The sequence below is a fragment of the Catharus ustulatus genome, chromosome 13 (genome assembly GCF_009819885.2).
Source record: "Catharus ustulatus isolate bCatUst1 chromosome 13, bCatUst1.pri.v2, whole genome shotgun sequence".
In the NCBI taxonomy this organism is placed as follows: Eukaryota; Metazoa; Chordata; class Aves; order Passeriformes; family Turdidae; genus Catharus; species Catharus ustulatus.
Genome location: NC_046233.1, coordinates 4,828,255 through 4,845,200, shown reverse-complemented (window position 1 = coordinate 4,845,200; position 16,946 = coordinate 4,828,255). Strand labels below are relative to the sequence as shown.

The 16,946-nt window shown below is 45.0% G+C and overlaps 1 protein-coding gene across 2 annotated transcripts in view; it reads left to right on the top strand.

Moving 5' to 3' along the window:
- The first annotated feature begins 807 nt into the window (after positions 1 to 807).
- The window catches only part of MITF (melanocyte inducing transcription factor), a 98,315-nt gene continuing 82,176 nt past the window's right edge, over positions 808 to 16,946 (top strand). For both annotated transcript variants that reach the window (XM_033071544.1, XM_033071543.2), the window contains exon 1: positions 808 to 993. In XM_033071544.1, the coding sequence (XP_032927435.1) occupies positions 890 to 993 (104 nt within the window). In that variant the 5' untranslated portion in view covers positions 808 to 889. The remainder of the gene's footprint in view (positions 994 to 16,946) is intronic.

Sequence of the window (16,946 nt, the reverse complement as noted above, 5' to 3'; positions counted from 1 at the left end):
AGGAATGTTGTTTGCAGTACAGGAATGTTGGAACATGCTGCCTGTGCTGGATGCTCCCAAGGGGAGATGAGGAGCCCTTGGTGCTGGTCCCTTCCAGGACCTGAAGGGATCCCACAAGAAAAACAGAGGGAAATCTTACAAGAGCCTGTAGCAACAGGACAGAGGAGAACAGATTCAAACTAAGAGCGGGTTTAGATTGTATAAGAGGAAGAAATTCTTTGCGGTGAGGTTGGTGAGGCACTGGCACAGAGAAGCTGTGGCTGTCCCTGCATCCCTGGCAGTGTCCCAGGACAGGCTGGACAGCGCTCGGATCACCCTGGGAAGGCGGAAGGAGTCCCTGGTGTGGCAGGGGGTGAAGGAGATGTGCTTTAGAGATCCCCTCGCAGCAGAGCACGGTTCCGCGATCTCAGGGATGCGCCGAGCCCTGCAGCCGCGGAGGAGTGCAGGCGGTGTGACGTCACACGGTTCTGACGACACAGGTACCACGCGTGACGTCACACGGCTCTGACGGCACAGGTGCCGCGCGTGACGTCACGGCGGGGCGGGGCGGCGCAGGGAGGGGGCGGCAGGTGGCGCCGGGAGCGCGAATGGGCCGGGAATGGGAACGGGGCGGGATGGACGGGGCGGCCCCGCGCTCCGGCTGACAGCCCGGCCCGGCCCGGCCCGGCCCTGCCCTCCCGGCGCGGCGCGGCGGGACTTGTAGTGCGCGGCGGGCGGAGGCGGCCGGGCCGGCCCCGGGGCGGACTACAAGTCCCAGGCGGGGCGGGCGGCGCCGTGTGTGAGCCCAGCCGGCGGAGCGGAGCGGAGCGGGGCGGGCGGCGCGCCGGGGCTCGCTCGGCGCCGCAGCCGTAACCTCCCGTCTCTCCCTCTCGCAGCGGCCGCGGCGACGATGCAGGCGGAGTCGGGGATCGTGCCGGACTTCGAGGTGGGCGAGGAGTTCCACGAGGAGCCCAAGACGTACTACGAGCTGAAGAGCCAGCCCCTGAAGAGCAGGTGGGGGCGCGGAGCATCCCCGCGGCCGGAGCTGCGCAGCCGAGCGCTCCGAGCCATAATAGCGGCGTTGTTGGCGGAGGGCGGGCCGGGCCCGCGTTATGTAAAGGGCATTGTTGGCCGTGCGGGCCCGGCTGTCACCCGGGGCAGCCCCGCCGGCAGCGGGGGCGAGGCCGGGGCCGCTCCTGCCCCGGGGAGCGCTGCGCCCGAGACCCCCCGACCTCCCCCCGGAGGGTCTCGTAGCACCTGAGGTTGTGCTTGGTTGTTTGGCTCTTGTTCAAGGTTTTTTCTTTTTTTTTGGTATGGGGGGGTATTTATTTATTTATTCGTTTTGTGTGGTTTTATTGAGCCTGAGAGCGCGTTTGTTACTTGCAGTTGCTTGGGCATTGGAAACTTTTGCTAGGTAGGTCGCTTTCTTCTTAGAGTGGTTTTTCCCTGAACTAGCCTCTGTTGGCTTATCTGGAGCGGCTGCATCGCGTAGATACGCTGTGCAAAGGGAAATGAGGCGGTCTCTGTGTGTATTTCCCTCCTTATGGGCTGTGAGCGACCCGCTGTCCGTCCTACTGCTGGAAAAAGAAAGTCAGTGCTCTCCCGTGCCTTGAGCATCCACCTTGTCAGCTATGGCACGTTTGTCCCCCTGTTTTTCATTCAAGGAGCCTTCCTTCCATTTCACCTTAACACTCTCCTTAGCAGCTCTCTGCTGAGTGTAAGGTCATTGCTGTGTCTGTTGTTTGCCTGTCTCTATAATCACATTTTAGTTTTGAACGCTGCTCTTCGTACGCCTGTGTGTAGTGGAAAAATAAATGAGAGTGTAAATACTGTAAAGAAAAAAGTGCTAGAATGAGTTTGGATTGTACAGCCTGTCAGACAAACTTCAAAGTAAATAAATGACTTTTTGATCATTTTCTGAATGTTGCAGAAACACTGAAGGTTTGTAGTAAAAGGTGTTAAAAATTCTGTTACTGTCACAAGGGGTGACAGATGTGGGGCCGCCTCCTGTGGCCTGTATTCATGGCAATCCTGCATCACACTGAGGCCCTGGTACAGCTCAGAAATGGTGCAGGTAGTGGTGGTGATGTCCAGCCTGACAGGCCATCCAACCAAACTGAACTTGCCAGAACTCCTTTGCTCCCTAAGGTCATGCAGGGAAATTGCCATTACCCAGGTAATTGTCTGAGAGCCAGGCTAATATGCAGAGCAGATGGGGTTCACCAGCACTGATGGCTCCAGCTGTGATGGAGGCAGCTGAGAGACACGCAGAGCTTTGGGTTTAGTGCTTGTGCTGCCAGTGGAGTGCAGCAGTCGTGGCTGCTGTGCTGTGGCCCAGTGGCCCTGTTTGTACCAGCTGCGTGTCCTAACTGGTGTGCAGGAGTTGTCCCTTTGTGGTTGTCCTCTCTGGAGTCAGCAGTTTGTGCATTCCTGGTGTGAGCGTGGATAGCAGGTCTGCACTGGAGCTTAGGTGGCAGGTCTGCATTTGACATTGCACAGATGCTGCGACTGCTTTTAATTCCTGTGACTTGATGCTGTGGGACCCAAATGCAGCCTTGCATTGTTCACTTCTCTCAGGAAGAAGTGAATAAACTCTCTAATGAAGCACTGGAGTATTTTACTGTCTTATAAATGTTGTCATTTCAAACTTCCCTGGAGTGAATTTCCCCAGTTCATCCTCACCTGATATTCCTGCAGAGACAGCACTGCCCATCCTTTGGGTTTAAAGGGGTCTGCCATCCTGACATCCTGGTGCTGCCTCAGACCAACATCTGCCCTGATGTTTCCAGGACAGCTTTTTGGAGGAGTGACCAGCTCATCCCAGTCTACCTCGTGTCCCTCCACATGTACCCGTGTGTGTGAGAAGAGGGAGCCCCGAGGGTGGACTAACAATCCATGGTTTTTCTGGCAGATAGTGAACAGACATGTTAACCTCAGTGTGGAACCTGCCCAGCTCACGTACAGCTCGTACCTCCAGGCAGAATCTCTGCTGTCTTCCTGGTATTGTGGGAGATGGAGATGCAAAGGAGTCAGGGGCCCTGCCAGGTCCATATAAACCTGTCCCTGGAGCCAGGCTGATAAAACTTGACGATAACAGGAGGCAGAAGTTGCTCACAAACCTGTTTGTTTCATGATCATATCTCAGAGGACTTCTGTAGTCCTTCAGCTTTGCTCAGGCCTGGAACCAGTCTGACTGATGATTATTGAAGGTATCAGCATCACCCTGCTGCTTTCTCTTGTGGATGTAAATCAGGAGTAATTGCATAGCAGTGAGTGGAATAGCAGCAGGTCAGCGTGGTGTAGTTGTGGGACTGTGGCCATGGGAATTGCTTTCTTACCCTCTCCGCAGGCTGGCTCTGGAAGGGTGCCTGGGGAGCAGGCAAACCAGAGCTGATGTGAGGAGCTGAGTCTAAACAGCAATCTGCTCTTTTCCCTGGTGAGAACTGCTGATTTCCTAGCAACATTCAGGGCTTTCTCTGATCTTTTTAACCATAAGAGTTGAGAAGCATCCTTGGCTTACTCATAGCAAGCTGAAATTGTGAGTACAGAGAAAATTTCATCCTGCTCAGAAATAGGTAAGGATGTCAGTGCTCTGAACCAACAAGAAACAGTTTTGTTGACCAGTTTAACTCAGCCCTGCTGGTTCTGTTGTCCTTCTCTCTGAACCTCTCCTATTTGCTTCCTCCCAGATTGCTTGTTTTCCAATATGTGACATCCAGTTAAAGATTTCTCCTCTCCAGTGTGCCCTCGCAGTTACTCCATCCCTGTTTCATAACTCAAGTCTGCAATCCAAAGCCGCAAGGGGTCCAATAATAAAAGCTTTTTGCAGTAAATACTGTACTAACTTAGGCCAAGCCACAATTGAATGCTAGAGGCCAAGTTAAAATGTAAGCCCAGCAAAAGCTTTAATCACAGGGGGTGGAGAGGATACATGGGGCTGAGATAGATCAGTCAAACCCATGCTTCCCAAACCCTCCCGACTCATGAGAAGTTGGATCCTTGGGCGAAGCAATACCTACATTCATGGGATCTCTGGAATTTGCCATGGTCAAATGTCTTTGAAAACTGAGATGGTGTTTCAGTTGCTTTGGTTTCTCCAGAGTCACTTTTCTCTGTGGGAGGAAAATGGGCTTTAGGCAACCCAGTAAGACAATGAGATCTATTTTTGCCCCCTCATACTCATATTTTCTGTCCTGCCATATTCACAAAGTATAATAATTTTAATCTACAAGTACATACACTTAAATATGTATGTGTTTATGTAATGAACAAGCAAATAAGGTTTGTTTCCTGGTACAAGCAGCGTACAATGAAATCGATGGAGTTTTATTACCAAAAGTAAACACAGATCCTGACGTGTCTGTGTGCAGTCAGCAGGGCACTGGAGGCTTGAGTTACATCTCTCTCTAATGTGGATTCTTTAAATCATTTGGCATTGTTTTGGATGTCAAACTGATACCTGGAGGTAAAGGCTGTGCAGCCTGCTATTGCACAGACCACTCTGAACCAACCCAGATGTGGCAAATGCAGCAAATTTTTCTGTATTAAATTGATTTTCTCTGTATTTTTTTGTTGTCTGCAATGTGTTCCAGTTTGGATGTTCTGTGCGACATCGCAAGCACCAGCAAATTATTGTCAGCTGTTGTAATTTACTGCCATGCTCTTAATAAAACCTGCAGATAAATTACTGCTGTTTGTGCCCTTTTTTTGTTGCCTATATTTTCAGACTGGTTAAAAAGCACCTGAATGATGCAGTTACTGAAGTATTTTTAGTGGAAGAAAATATTAGGAAATGCATTTAATTTGCATGATAGTTTCTTAGGAAGTTTATTTTTGTTTTATGAGCAATAACATTGAGATGTAGAGTTTGTCATTATTAAAGCAGTAATGTCTTTATAAAATTCTCATAATTCCTGCTGTCCAAAGACCTTTTCCTTTGTGCAGACCTTCAATATTTTACTTATATCAGTTGGTGCCTCATCTCTCTCCAGTTAGGATCCTCTGTAAAACATTCCTTTTTGGTTTTTTCATCTTATCTGGTGCTCAACGCTGAAGTCTTGATTTAATTAAAGCTTCCCTTTTAATACACAGGGATTGTTGACGAAATATTAATTTTTCCAAATAGACACACATTTTTGAAATGTGTACTTACTCTGGAGCCAAAGAGGACTCTTCTAAAGTGCCCTAGTGCCTTAGCCTGCAGATGATCAAATTTAATTTTGTAAATGAACTTTGCAGCGTGATTGAATTTGAACTTGATTACATTAGGCTTAACATTGAGTTTGTGCCTTATTGGAGGTAGTCTTTTCATATTACTGCTATTTATGGATCTTATTCAAGTGTTTTATATTCTGGTTGGGTTCTGCAATGCAGTTTGTTCAAGCTACTGCTTATATCTGTTCCAGTTGTGCAAGAAGTGGAAAATATCCTTTATTTAGAACAGGTCACATGTTCTTGCATCCAGGAACCGTGTCTCAGTGTGATTAAAAAAAAATAAAAAAATGTATCTTGGAGGAACAGATTTAAAAAGTTCCTGAAATATTTTTCCGTCTGTTACAGAGGAACATTACATATTTTAAACTAAAAGGTAATAATAGCTGAGCTGGAAGTGCTACGTAGGCCAGCACTGCCTGAAATCAGTGGTAAAAGTCTGAACCAACGTCAGTGGGAGTAGAGCTCAGCCAGAAGTATGTCTCTGAAATCTCTCTGGTAACATTTTTGTGAGTGAGTCAATAATTCCATGTTTATTCTGCACCTCAAATTCGCTGCACTGGGAAGGAAACCCTCACCACATCTTTTTGTACTTTTTTTATTTTTGAAAACAGTCTTGAAAGGAAAGGCTGCTGTTGGAGTGTCTGTTGTATAAACATGTGGACACAATAAGTGGTATTTCCGTATTTTTCTTTACACAGGGAGCTGGTGCTGCTCCCTGTCTGCAGCACAGCATTTTCCATGGTGAGAGATCCTGAGTGACCTTTTCTCTCCTGCAAAACTCTCACTCTGTTATTTGCAGTAGGCCTTTGCTATTTAGCAAGGAAACAGAAATAGCCCATGAAATTCAGTTCAGCATTTGCTTTGATACGAACTATTGAGCGTCACCTTTTTGCTTCCCTGGCCTGCTTTCCTCGGGAGGGTTTTGTGTGGCTGCCAAGCTGATCAGAGAGGGCACAGATATTTTGAGGCTGAGCTGGCTGCACTGACTGTGCATCTTTTAGCAAGCACATGTGTTTGCTTTTTATTTATCAGACTGCTGGCTGTGTTAGTTGTGTGTAAGTACACATGCATTCTGCTTGAAATAAATCCATCCTTTTCTGGTGAGCAGGAAGCTTCCCTAGCTGGCTGCTGTTGGTTTACAGATTCCAGGTGATAATTTGAATCAATATATTCTGTCTCTTAAAAGGCTGAAAATAAGCTCTCTGCTGATGGAGAGCTGTGCTGCCCCTGGTACTGCTCATTTCCCGACATAGAGTGGAGGTCATTTCACAAGCTTCTGCCTAGAATTTATGTGGCTGCTGTGAACCTAGCCATTGTCATTAACAAGTCATTGCAGAGCCTCCTGTGCACTGTGTGTGTTTTTATTTGGCACTCAGGGCAATGTATCAGAGGTCCTTTCCAGAACCGTGGTAGGCAGCATGACTAATTCCTGCTGTACAGTCTGGTCAGGATCTAGAAGAAAACTGCAAAGCAAGAGCAGAGGAGACTTGCAGATGTGCTATTTTACAAGCTAATTCAGCCTCTTAACCATGTTCTCTGATTAAAAGTTGATTGGGAAGAAATCAGTACAGCTGCTTAAAAATGAGGGTGCAGGAGAAACCTGTTCTGACACTTAATGATGCTATCCTGTTTCTACGTCTGCTTTTAAAAGCAGCATGCTTTAAGACTTTGAAAATGAAACAGGAGTAATTCTCTGTTTACTTTTCTGCTAAAAAAAATTGAAATTTTGTGTTGGCTGTTAATTGTCTTCTGTGAACAATCTGCTGTTTCAGTGTTGGGAACAAAATGAGAGTCCAACTTCCATTAAGCTGGTCAGGCTCTTGGCCATTATTGTCTGTCTCATTCTATTTTGGATTTTAAAAGTTTTTGAAATACACAGGCTGTAACATTTTTGTTTGGAAAAATTCACTGTCTTTTAGTACAATTTTTTTCTGGAACAAAACATGATGAAGCAGCCTGGCATGGCAGATTTTGCTGGACAGTTAACTGTTGCATCACTATCATATTATACAAGAACTGTGATGATTTATTTTTAATTATCTCTAGTTAAACAGTAACAGCACAACTAGTGGATTGTGTGTAGTTTTACACTCAATTTCATCCTGGAGAAAAAAACATTACAGGAAAATGTATTTTATTGCATATTCACAATATAACCATGCCATTGCTTTATCTGCAACAGCTGTGAAGAGCCTGGTGCTGCTTTGAGTGTCAAGATTGAAATACTCAGGTTCACTGGAGCCAAAATCTTGGAAGATGGACTCCAGTGCATGTGAGGCAGGAGTTAAGTGCAGTTTTAATGTTAGGCACCCCATGGCTCTGCTTGCTGTGGGTGAGCATTAACAGTTTTGGGGTGCAATTTGAAAGGCTCTGTCTCAGTGTCTTTGCCCAGAAATTCAGCTTGTGGCTGGCATAGGCCTTAGTCACTGTTGCTTGTGGGCTTCACTTGAGAGTATTTCAGAGAGGTCGTGGTAGTGTCCAGGTGAAGCAGGGTGGTGTGGGTATCCCTGGTACAAGCACAAAAATGGTGACAATTACTAAGGAAGGCTGGCACTACAACTCACAGCTAATATACTTCAGTACTAATAGTGCCTTTGGATCGAGCTCATTTTTTCTGGTAACATCCCTGCTGCAAGGGCTGCTGTGATGTTTGTGTTAGCAGCTTTCTGCCAAGCATGCAAGCCAGGGGCTGGTGGTTTTTAGCTTTTTTTTCTTCAGTGGTAAGTGATTATGTAGAAATACTCAGTAGGCTCCCCCCACCCTGACCTGCTGCTCGCAGCTGCTGCATGGACTGGACTGGCAGGTTGAAGGGCAAAATTGTGTTGCTGTGATATATAATTACTTCTTCCAGCATGAGCCAACAGAGCAGCTTGCTGTGATGATTGTTACGTATACTGCTATGTAAAACAGAATGCAAGTGTAATGTGGGGTTCGGGCTAGTATTTTAATGTTGTAATTAGCAGCCTCTAACCGTAAACAAGTTTTTTTTTAAATCCGTTCCCATGAAGATTATTCCTTTACAATGCAGGCAGGCATACATTTGCAGATGTGGGGTTTATGAATTCTGTGTTCCTTGCAGAAATGAGCATCAAGAACAAATAAGTGCCTTTTTTTCAGACCCTTTTTCTCCTACTCTAGAGCACCTCAGGTGCTGGAGGTGGCTGGAGCCCAGTCCTGCAGTTGGTATTTCATAGGGATATTACAGCTCAGGGAGACAGCTGCATTGGAGACGATGCTGCAGCTGCCACCTCTGGGAAGACTTGGATTCATTCTCCTCAACTTCTCCCCAAAAAACACTGATCTAGATTCACAGGTACGTTGCACCTTCCTTTGTGCTGCTCTTCTGGCACAAAATGGGCATAGAGCCACCTGAACCTGCTCTTGGGGCTGGTGTGGCTGGGGAGAGCGTGTTGGGGGTCTGCTCTTCTCAGAGGCTGTTTCTGAAGTTTTGGAGAGTTGGAAGGATGTCTCTTCTGTTCAAACCTACAAAAGCCATCTGTGTGTGCAAGGATTATGTGCCTGGTGTGGCCTAGTGTTACATTAAAGAATTTATTTGGGGTGAATTCTGAGAAAATCTAGGTGAATATTGGGATTTTGGGTTCCTGGAAAGATGTTGATAATCTGGGATATTTAGTTGCTGGAGTCTTGCCAGTTTTAAAGTGTTTAAAGCAGTCGGATGATAACATAGTATATCGTTAAAGTTCCCTTGTAACCAGATGCTGAGATACTGTCTCCTTCCTTTGTAAATATGTAACAAACTGCTGGAGGAATGAGTAGGGCAGGGGAATTGGGGTCTGGAGGTGGGAAAAAAGTAACAAGAAATGGGAGCAAGCAGAGTATCCCAAGTGAAGGATACTTTATAGGATGGAAACTGAAGCAATCAATGATTGTTGCTGATCTTCCTGCCAGCCATCCTGTTGTAACATATAAACACATAAACCAGAAACTACTGGGATCCTTTCTGGAGGAGAAGGTGCCAGCTAGAACACTTGGGCTGGAGGTACTGTTTCAGGCTGAGAAGATGGGAGCAGACTTTGGAAGCTGTCAGATGGTGAGAAATTGGGAATATGGGCAAGGGGAACATGTGGTTCTGGAGATTCAGAATGGGAGGTCGGAATAATGCCACAGAAGTGGAAAAAGATCTGAGAGATCTGAGTGGGAGAGCCTAGCTGAGCATGTTCTGTGCACATGTACTATTTCCTTTCAGGATTCTTTGGGTTTTTGGCTAAATAAAGGAGAGAGCTTGTATAAAGTATGACTTTGGAAATGCTTTTTCTGGATGTGTAACTGCATGGTAATATGCAGCTGTAAAGCCAAATTAGGAATACAAACCCTTCCTATAATGTTCGTGAACTTCAACCTGGATAAAAGTTGCAACCTGAGAGAATGAAATCAGAATGGTATTGACATGTGTACACATGCAGGAGGGAATGATCTTAGAGAAAAGCAAAGGGGGAAAAAAACCCTAGGGGCTGTTCACTGGAAGCTGGAAGGAGTTCAGGGTCTCTTGCACTGTGTCCCCTGGATGCCATTAACTGCTGTGTTTGGGTTTCTGCTCAGTCTAGCAAGCTTTATTTTATTTGTAGCAAATATTTACAACTCTGCCCAAGCTCAGCCAGCTAAAGGCACATTCCAGCTGTCAGTCTGTCTAGTGAAACCACAGGCATGGTTCACAGGAGTTGCTGGGATCATTTATTTATTTATTGCTGATGTATCACAAAGGTTGTGATCAGATAAATAATTATTCCACCCTTGGAGAAGGTACATTGTAAATCTGCTAAGCTGCTCCTTTGTTTGTTAGGCTCGTGCATAATGAGTTTGGAATTTAAGATTATTAGTGTGCTGTGCAAACTGCTCATTTTGTGACCTCATCCTCGGCTGGGCTCGCCTGCCCCTCCACCTGTCACATCCTGTTGGACACTCGGGGCTATGTTCATCAGGAGAACTTTGGCTTAGCCTTGCGTCATCTCATTTTTATGTGTTCTGTTGCCTAGTGGAATTTAAAAAAACCCATGAGGTGGGTGTCTGTGTTCCTTAAAGAACTCAGGGGTGGCTTCAGAGGAGCTGGTGAGCATTGGCCTGGAGTTTGGGAATGCCTGAGTTGGCTGCTGAACGTGTCCCACCAAGAGCTGGGTGTCGGGTCCAGGGGAGCTGTTGCTAAATCCTCCTCAGAGTGACATGCCCAGGGCAGGTGTGCTCCTACAGAAATGAGGAAGAGCAGGTAGTATGACATCCCCCTGCCCCAGCTTTGTCCACTCAGCACATAGAAGTTCTGAGTTCCAGTCCTGACTGTGACTCAAGACACAGGATTGAAAGTGTCCACTGTCCTTGGGAGTGCCCAAACTAATAAACTAATAAACTTTGTGAGGTGTCTTTTTCTGCAGAAGCTGCTCTGTTTTGCCTTGCATAGTGTTGTTTGAGCCTGGTAGGGGCAGGAGTGACTTGGTGTAACACAAGGGAGAGAATATTTGCATGGCATTGTTCTGACTTTGCTTCAGAAAATAGTTGCTTCTACAAAGTGGAACAGCTCTACCAGGAAGAAGTAAGATGTGCTCAGAAATTAGATCATTTTCAATTCCATCTGAAAGGCAGTTCTCCAGATCTCTGTAGTTGAGGCACAACTTGACATATGGGGAGCTGCTCAAAGTAAGAGTGGTGATATTTGGGGCAAAGAGAGTTGGATGAAGGGAAGGAGTCCTGGAAAGTTGCAGGGAGGCAAGGAAGTGGGAGGGTGGTATGGACTCTGATGCCCAAAAGGTCTCTCAGAGTGGTGAGTGCTGGTGGAGAAGCTTCAGGCAAAGGTGGATATTAAGAGTGACGACAAACATACGTTAGTTCTTAGGAGTGCTTCATTTTCTAGGAATGTGAAGTCATTTGTGGTACAGCAAAAGGAGCTTGAATCTGTGTAGAAACAAGTTACAAAGAAGCAAGGTGAGTAAGGCAGGAGCTGAATTAAGATTGTCTGTATCACAAACTTGTTTTTTAATTTAGCTTGTTGCACAATTTACAGTTTCAATCTAATTGCAAAACTACTGTGCAAGTGATAATTTGGTTCCCAGCTAATGCAACTTTTGATACTGTACAAAGCTGTGCTGTAGGGGGTGTTAGCCTTGATGATGCTGTGGGTCAGCAAGGGCTTTTTGTTTTTCAAGTGTGTCAAGAAAACTGTGTAGAAAACTGGGAAATGGGTCTGCCTATTATGAGGACCTCAAAGGTGCTGGAGCTGCACCTACAACAAAACCAGGGTTGGCTGGAAGGGGCATGGTGCTGTTGCTGGACATTTTCAGAGCTGGGGAGGGGACCTTCCTTGCAGCTTTTTTTGGTATCTGCAAGGAATTGGCCACCCTACCTTTACAGCACCTTTACTCCTGCTTTCTGGGAGACATCCCTCCGAGCAGGCAGAAATTGCTGTCTTTCCAAAGCAGTCCTCCTTTGTGGAGGAGTCATAATTATCCCTCACTTAGCCTTTCTAATGAGGAGTTGTGCTGGGGTGCAAAGATGTCCATGAGGCGAGGTTTCCCTGTCTGAGCCTGCAGTGAGCTCTTGCCCCAGTCTGGGGTGTGTGTTTTTGGTTCTCAGGTGAGATCTTCAGGGACTTGCTCTTTGAAACTGGGGACCACTTGGCTTTTTGCCTTGCAGCATTTGAGACTGTAAATAGACCTGCAGAGGAACAGATCCAGTGATCTTGTGTTCCTGAATGCTGCTCTGCTGTGCTGAGACTCCCTGGGTATCAGCTCTGTGAAAGGAGGCTGCTGAGAAAAGGTGCTCTTGCAGTGAGCTTCAACCTGATGGTGGCTCTATCAGCTGCTGATGCCACCATTTCCATCCTCAGAGCTTTTCCTGGGCAGCCTGAAGAGCTGTTTAGGAGGGCAGAGAGGGGAGCTGGAAGGGTCCTGCCCTCCCTGAGAGCTCTGGCTGTGCTGCAGCACCCAGCAGGGCTGGGGGTGAGGACAACCAGCAGCACTGCAGGAGAAAACCTACTGATGATCCAAAGAAGAAATACTTCAGGGATTTCTTCCTGTTTGAGAAACTCAGTTTAAGTGCTGAGTTTGCTCACTGGCCTGTTCTCTGGTTTTGGGGTGTGCTCAGCAGGGTGGTGCTGGTTGTGTGATAACCAGTCCATCCCCTGCTGTGGGATAACTCCTGCCCCACTGCCATGAAACATTGGAGTGAGATGCCGTGTAAAAGGGATGGATATCCATCTCTAACTGCAGAGATTTTTTATTTTTTTTTTGTGGCTCATCTCTTGCTGATCAGTTTTCTGATCCAGCTGATGATGGATTTGAATGATTTCAGGTGTTGTGTAATTATATAGATGCTTGTTTCCCTATCTGTAATTTAATTCCTTTGCTTTGAGATTTATTAAATAGCTCAGCACAGAAAATTGCAGTATCTGTCCTCATCTCTTCTCAGTGGGTTTATTTTTTGTGGCAAGGACTTTCACAGCTCTTGAAATTCTAAATCTGTAATCACTATTTAATCTAAGACAGTTTTCCCTGTATTTAAGAGCTGCAGAATCAGGCTGTGCTTTGGAGAAAATAGCAAATTTGCTAAATTTGGCTGCTTGCAGAGTCATTCAAAGTACATAGGTTGTTCAGCAGGTGCTCTTTGCCTTCTTGTGCTGTAGGGAATGCTGGGTTTTGGAGGTTAAGTGGGTGGGAATGCAATTCCTCCTTTTTGCATGTAGCACAGGAAAAATTAAGTGGTTGAACTGTGTGCCATTTATTTGGTGACACTTACAGCTGCAGAGCACCCCTGGCAGCAGAAACATGGGTCCTCTAGAACTGCAAGATTGTATTGATTGTGCTGCATTTCTGCTGGAACAAAAATATAATGGGCTCAGCATTCGCACTTTGCATTTGTGCATTGTTTTCTTTTTATTTTGTGTATTTAGAAAATGCTATGCTTTGCAGACTGCTGGTTTAGTATTTTCTGTGGAATGAAAACCATCTGGATAATTTAACTGAATTTGATCGAAGTTTTTGGGAACAGGCTCTTTTCTGTTTCCTGGCATCTTGTTAGAAGAAGATGAGAATTGGAGTTAAAATTCAGGGAGGTGTCTGATGTGCTGGAATTTAAGAAACAATTTGGGCTTGTTTGAGGTTGTAGAAGTAATTGAAATATTAAAATGATGTATAGTGTCTCCCAGAAGCATTCTTCCTGAGCAAATGCCTGCATAGACTGTCCTCCCCCTAAATGTGCTTTAAATCCTTGGCATAGTGAGAGCTGCAAGCTAAGAAAGCATCCAGTGTTCAGGATGAGGCTTTTTGAAAAAGATCAGACTTAAATACCAGCTGAAGTTAAGCATATGTTTAAAGATCTGCCTCAATCTGACCTTTGTTCAACACAACACTTCTGTGTTCATTTCAGAATCTTAAATAATTCAATTGGTTTTGTACTCAAAAGTTTCATTTTGATGCAACCCCAGGCCTGTAGCAAACACAAGAGGGATGCACCAAGCCTTAAGCATGTGAGTTGTGCTGCTCAGGACTGTGTGTGCTTCAGTTTCAGCTCATGGTTTGAGCTCAAATCCGTGGTGTTGGATTGGGAGGAGAGTGTTCAGCATATGGCAAGATCCTAAATCTGATGTACTTTTGAGGCTGACACTGTCATTTTAATATGTTCCACTTTCATCAAAATACTACTTAGAAAAGTGAAAAATCCCACTAGAAAAAGATAAATTTGTAATCTTTTCAACATGAGATGCAGAATTAACTGAATTTCAGTATAGTCTGTTTAGCACTATCAGCTGTGGGTTTTTTTTTTCCCAAAAGACTTAACTGCCTATTCAGCTTCTGATATCCTGATGATAATTCTCGAGATGAGTATTTACATCTGCACATGCTTATATCACAGAACAGTTCCTTCAGCCCCCACATGTGTATTTGCTTGCTGTGACAGTGAGTGCTCCTGTGGCTGCCCTGGAAAAGGAGCTGGATGTGACCACAGATTTCTGGATCCAAAACTGGGTTGTTCTCAAAGCCAGCCACAGTGTTGTCAAGTCTGAAACTGGGTGTCACATGGACAGGATCTGAAAGTTTGGAATACAGTTACTTCCAACAGTCTGCAGCTTTTCCCAGTGGCTAGACAGAGTCACTGAAGTGACACCACTGCAGATCATCTTGTCCAGCTCCACTGCTCAGAGCCACATCATGCTGGGTTTTGAGTATCTCCAAAGACAGAGACTTCACAGCTTCTCTGCATGACTTCTTCCAGTATTGATGATCCTCACAGTGAAAAAAGTGTAGAGCTTTTTTTTTGTGTTTTGGGTTATTTTTTGAGTTATACATAAGCTGTTTCCTGACTTGCACACAAGATGGACTGTGCAGGAGGCTGCACATCTCCTCCCCAAGCTGCACTCCCTCACCTTTGCTTTTTGAAGTAAAAGGGCTGCATTTCTTATCTAAACTATTGGGTTTTGCCCTAAAAGCAATGGATTGTACAGGTCAAGCTTAAGACCTGGTGTGTGAAACTTCTGCATTCTTCAGTCATGACTCAAGGGCTGACAAGTTTTCTTCTTCATTTTGATTTAGCCCTCTTTGATACAGATTAGTTTTTAGCTCTGCCATTGCCTGTTGTGGATGGATGCAAAGCACCCTACAACATTACCTTGCATTTAATGAGCAGTTCAGCCTGAGAGCAGAGGTTGTGTCCAGTGCAGAAGAACTGTGCTTTATGTTGTTTGTGCAGAGCATTTGACAGATGCTCATTGCAGGTGATGTTATCTGGACTGTTTAACATGTATAATAATTCCACCAGGCTGTTGACTAAAATATTCCTGTTCTTTGATGCACCAGCACTAACTTGTCTGCTATGAATTCATACACTGAGTTGAAATTACTTCCAAAATAGTAAACATGAACTTTGGCCATGTCTTGCTCTGGGATAATTCTAGAATCAGTTCCTTGGTGAGCTGTGCACAAAGTGGCTTTCTGTAAGCTGTAACTGTTTCTGTTCATCAGGACAGCATACAATGCACTTTGGCCAAGCTATATTAAATACATATCACTTGGAATTGAGCATCTAATCTTTAGTTGGGACTCATCCTGTATTGACTCTGTAGGACTGTGCTTCAGTTTCGTGCAGATTGTTTTTGACAGCTTCAAGAGGCCAACAAAGTGGAGATTTTAAAGAATATGTTCTTTAGCATAAAGCAAATTTCATTGGACTTACTGGAAAGGTTTATTTCTGAGATATCTTCCAGGGTAAAATGAAGTGTAGAAATTAAAAAAAAATCTTCAATGACACTGTGAATAACAAACAAGAGTACAGTGCTGTGCCCTGCCATAGCAGTCTCACTTGATGTTTTACTTGGTATCAGCCATCAGGGTGACCATGTTCAGTCTCCAGTCTGTGTTTTCTGAGGCTGCCTTCATTTCTGTGTATTCTCCAGCTCTGGCATGTTTGGATAATTGCAGTTGACTGGCAATAGCAAAACATCAAGTATAGAAAATAAGACATGTTTACTGTTCCAGACTTCATTCCTTTTGCATTTTCAATAACTGTTAAAAAACAAGCAGAAAGTTACAGGTGGTTTTCCAAAGCAGCATTTTTTGGAGAAAGGATAAGATTTCTTAATGCCATCTAGAAGCTCCAAAGGAACCCAAGACCCCAAGATTCAGTGGTCGTTCTTATTTCACTATTTTAGATGTGGATGATGTGCATTTATGCAATCCTTTTGGGCTTTTCTTGTGTAGATTGGAGTGACTGGGGATGGTTCACACTGAGCAGCAATAGCTGCATTCTCAGGGTACTTATGGCATGGTTAGCTGTTCAGTGCCTTGGTGGCAGAATTAACACCATGTGAATGCTGAATGTTGGCAGATCTTGATAGCAGTTTTTGCCTCTACCTGTAATTCATGAAATGAGAGCTCTTTTTACCCACTGCTTTTCATTGCCTCCCCATGTTCATCCCAAGGCTCAGTGGTGTGGATGAAGCAGGTGGGGGAGAGGTCTGGACACCTGCTGACAAGGCCATCACAAAATGCCACTTGAGTGGCTCACTGCAAATGCAAAATGCTGGATCAGGGTCCTGTCCCCTGTCATCTGTGTAAATGTGGGATCCTGGGAGGTCTTAATGTGTGAGCTGCAGCTTGAGTAAAGCTGTTGGGGCAGTTTAACTCTGCAATGCTTAACTTCAATTAAGTTGTCAAGTTTAGCATTGCTTTAGGCATTAATAGAGTTTTACTCTCACTTAAAAATCTGGTTTAGTAATTAACCTCCATTTTATTCTGGAGTTCAGAAGGTGCTCATTTAGTGCAGCGAATCTAATGTCATGTGAATTAAAACATGAAAGATATGCAGTAATGAGAAACTGAAACAGGGTAGTGCAGAAATTTGATTATGTGCAGTTTACAGGGAGCTGAGTCCTTAATGAGAAGTGTGTTAAAGGCACAGTCTTGCCTCTGCACTTGCAAGTTTAAGGGATGTTCTGAATTAAATTGGGAGTTAGTAGTGGAGCTGGCATTTGTACTGTTGCACACTGAGTTTTTGTTGGACTGAGATTTTATTTTACAGCTTTTTCTGAAATGTGGACTTGGGATGGCTGTGATTGTACAACTGCTAAAAGGTGTGAGGCATTTGCAGGGGCTGGGAGAGGTGTATAATGATGTATAATGATCCCCTTTTCTGTTCTAATGGAAGTCTGAACCCCAACTCCAGCATATTCTACAGAGTTTATTGTTGGTGAGAGGTGCAGAAGGTGGTACATAAAGGAGAATTACACCTGCAGGCAGCAGAGTTGCTCCACAAAA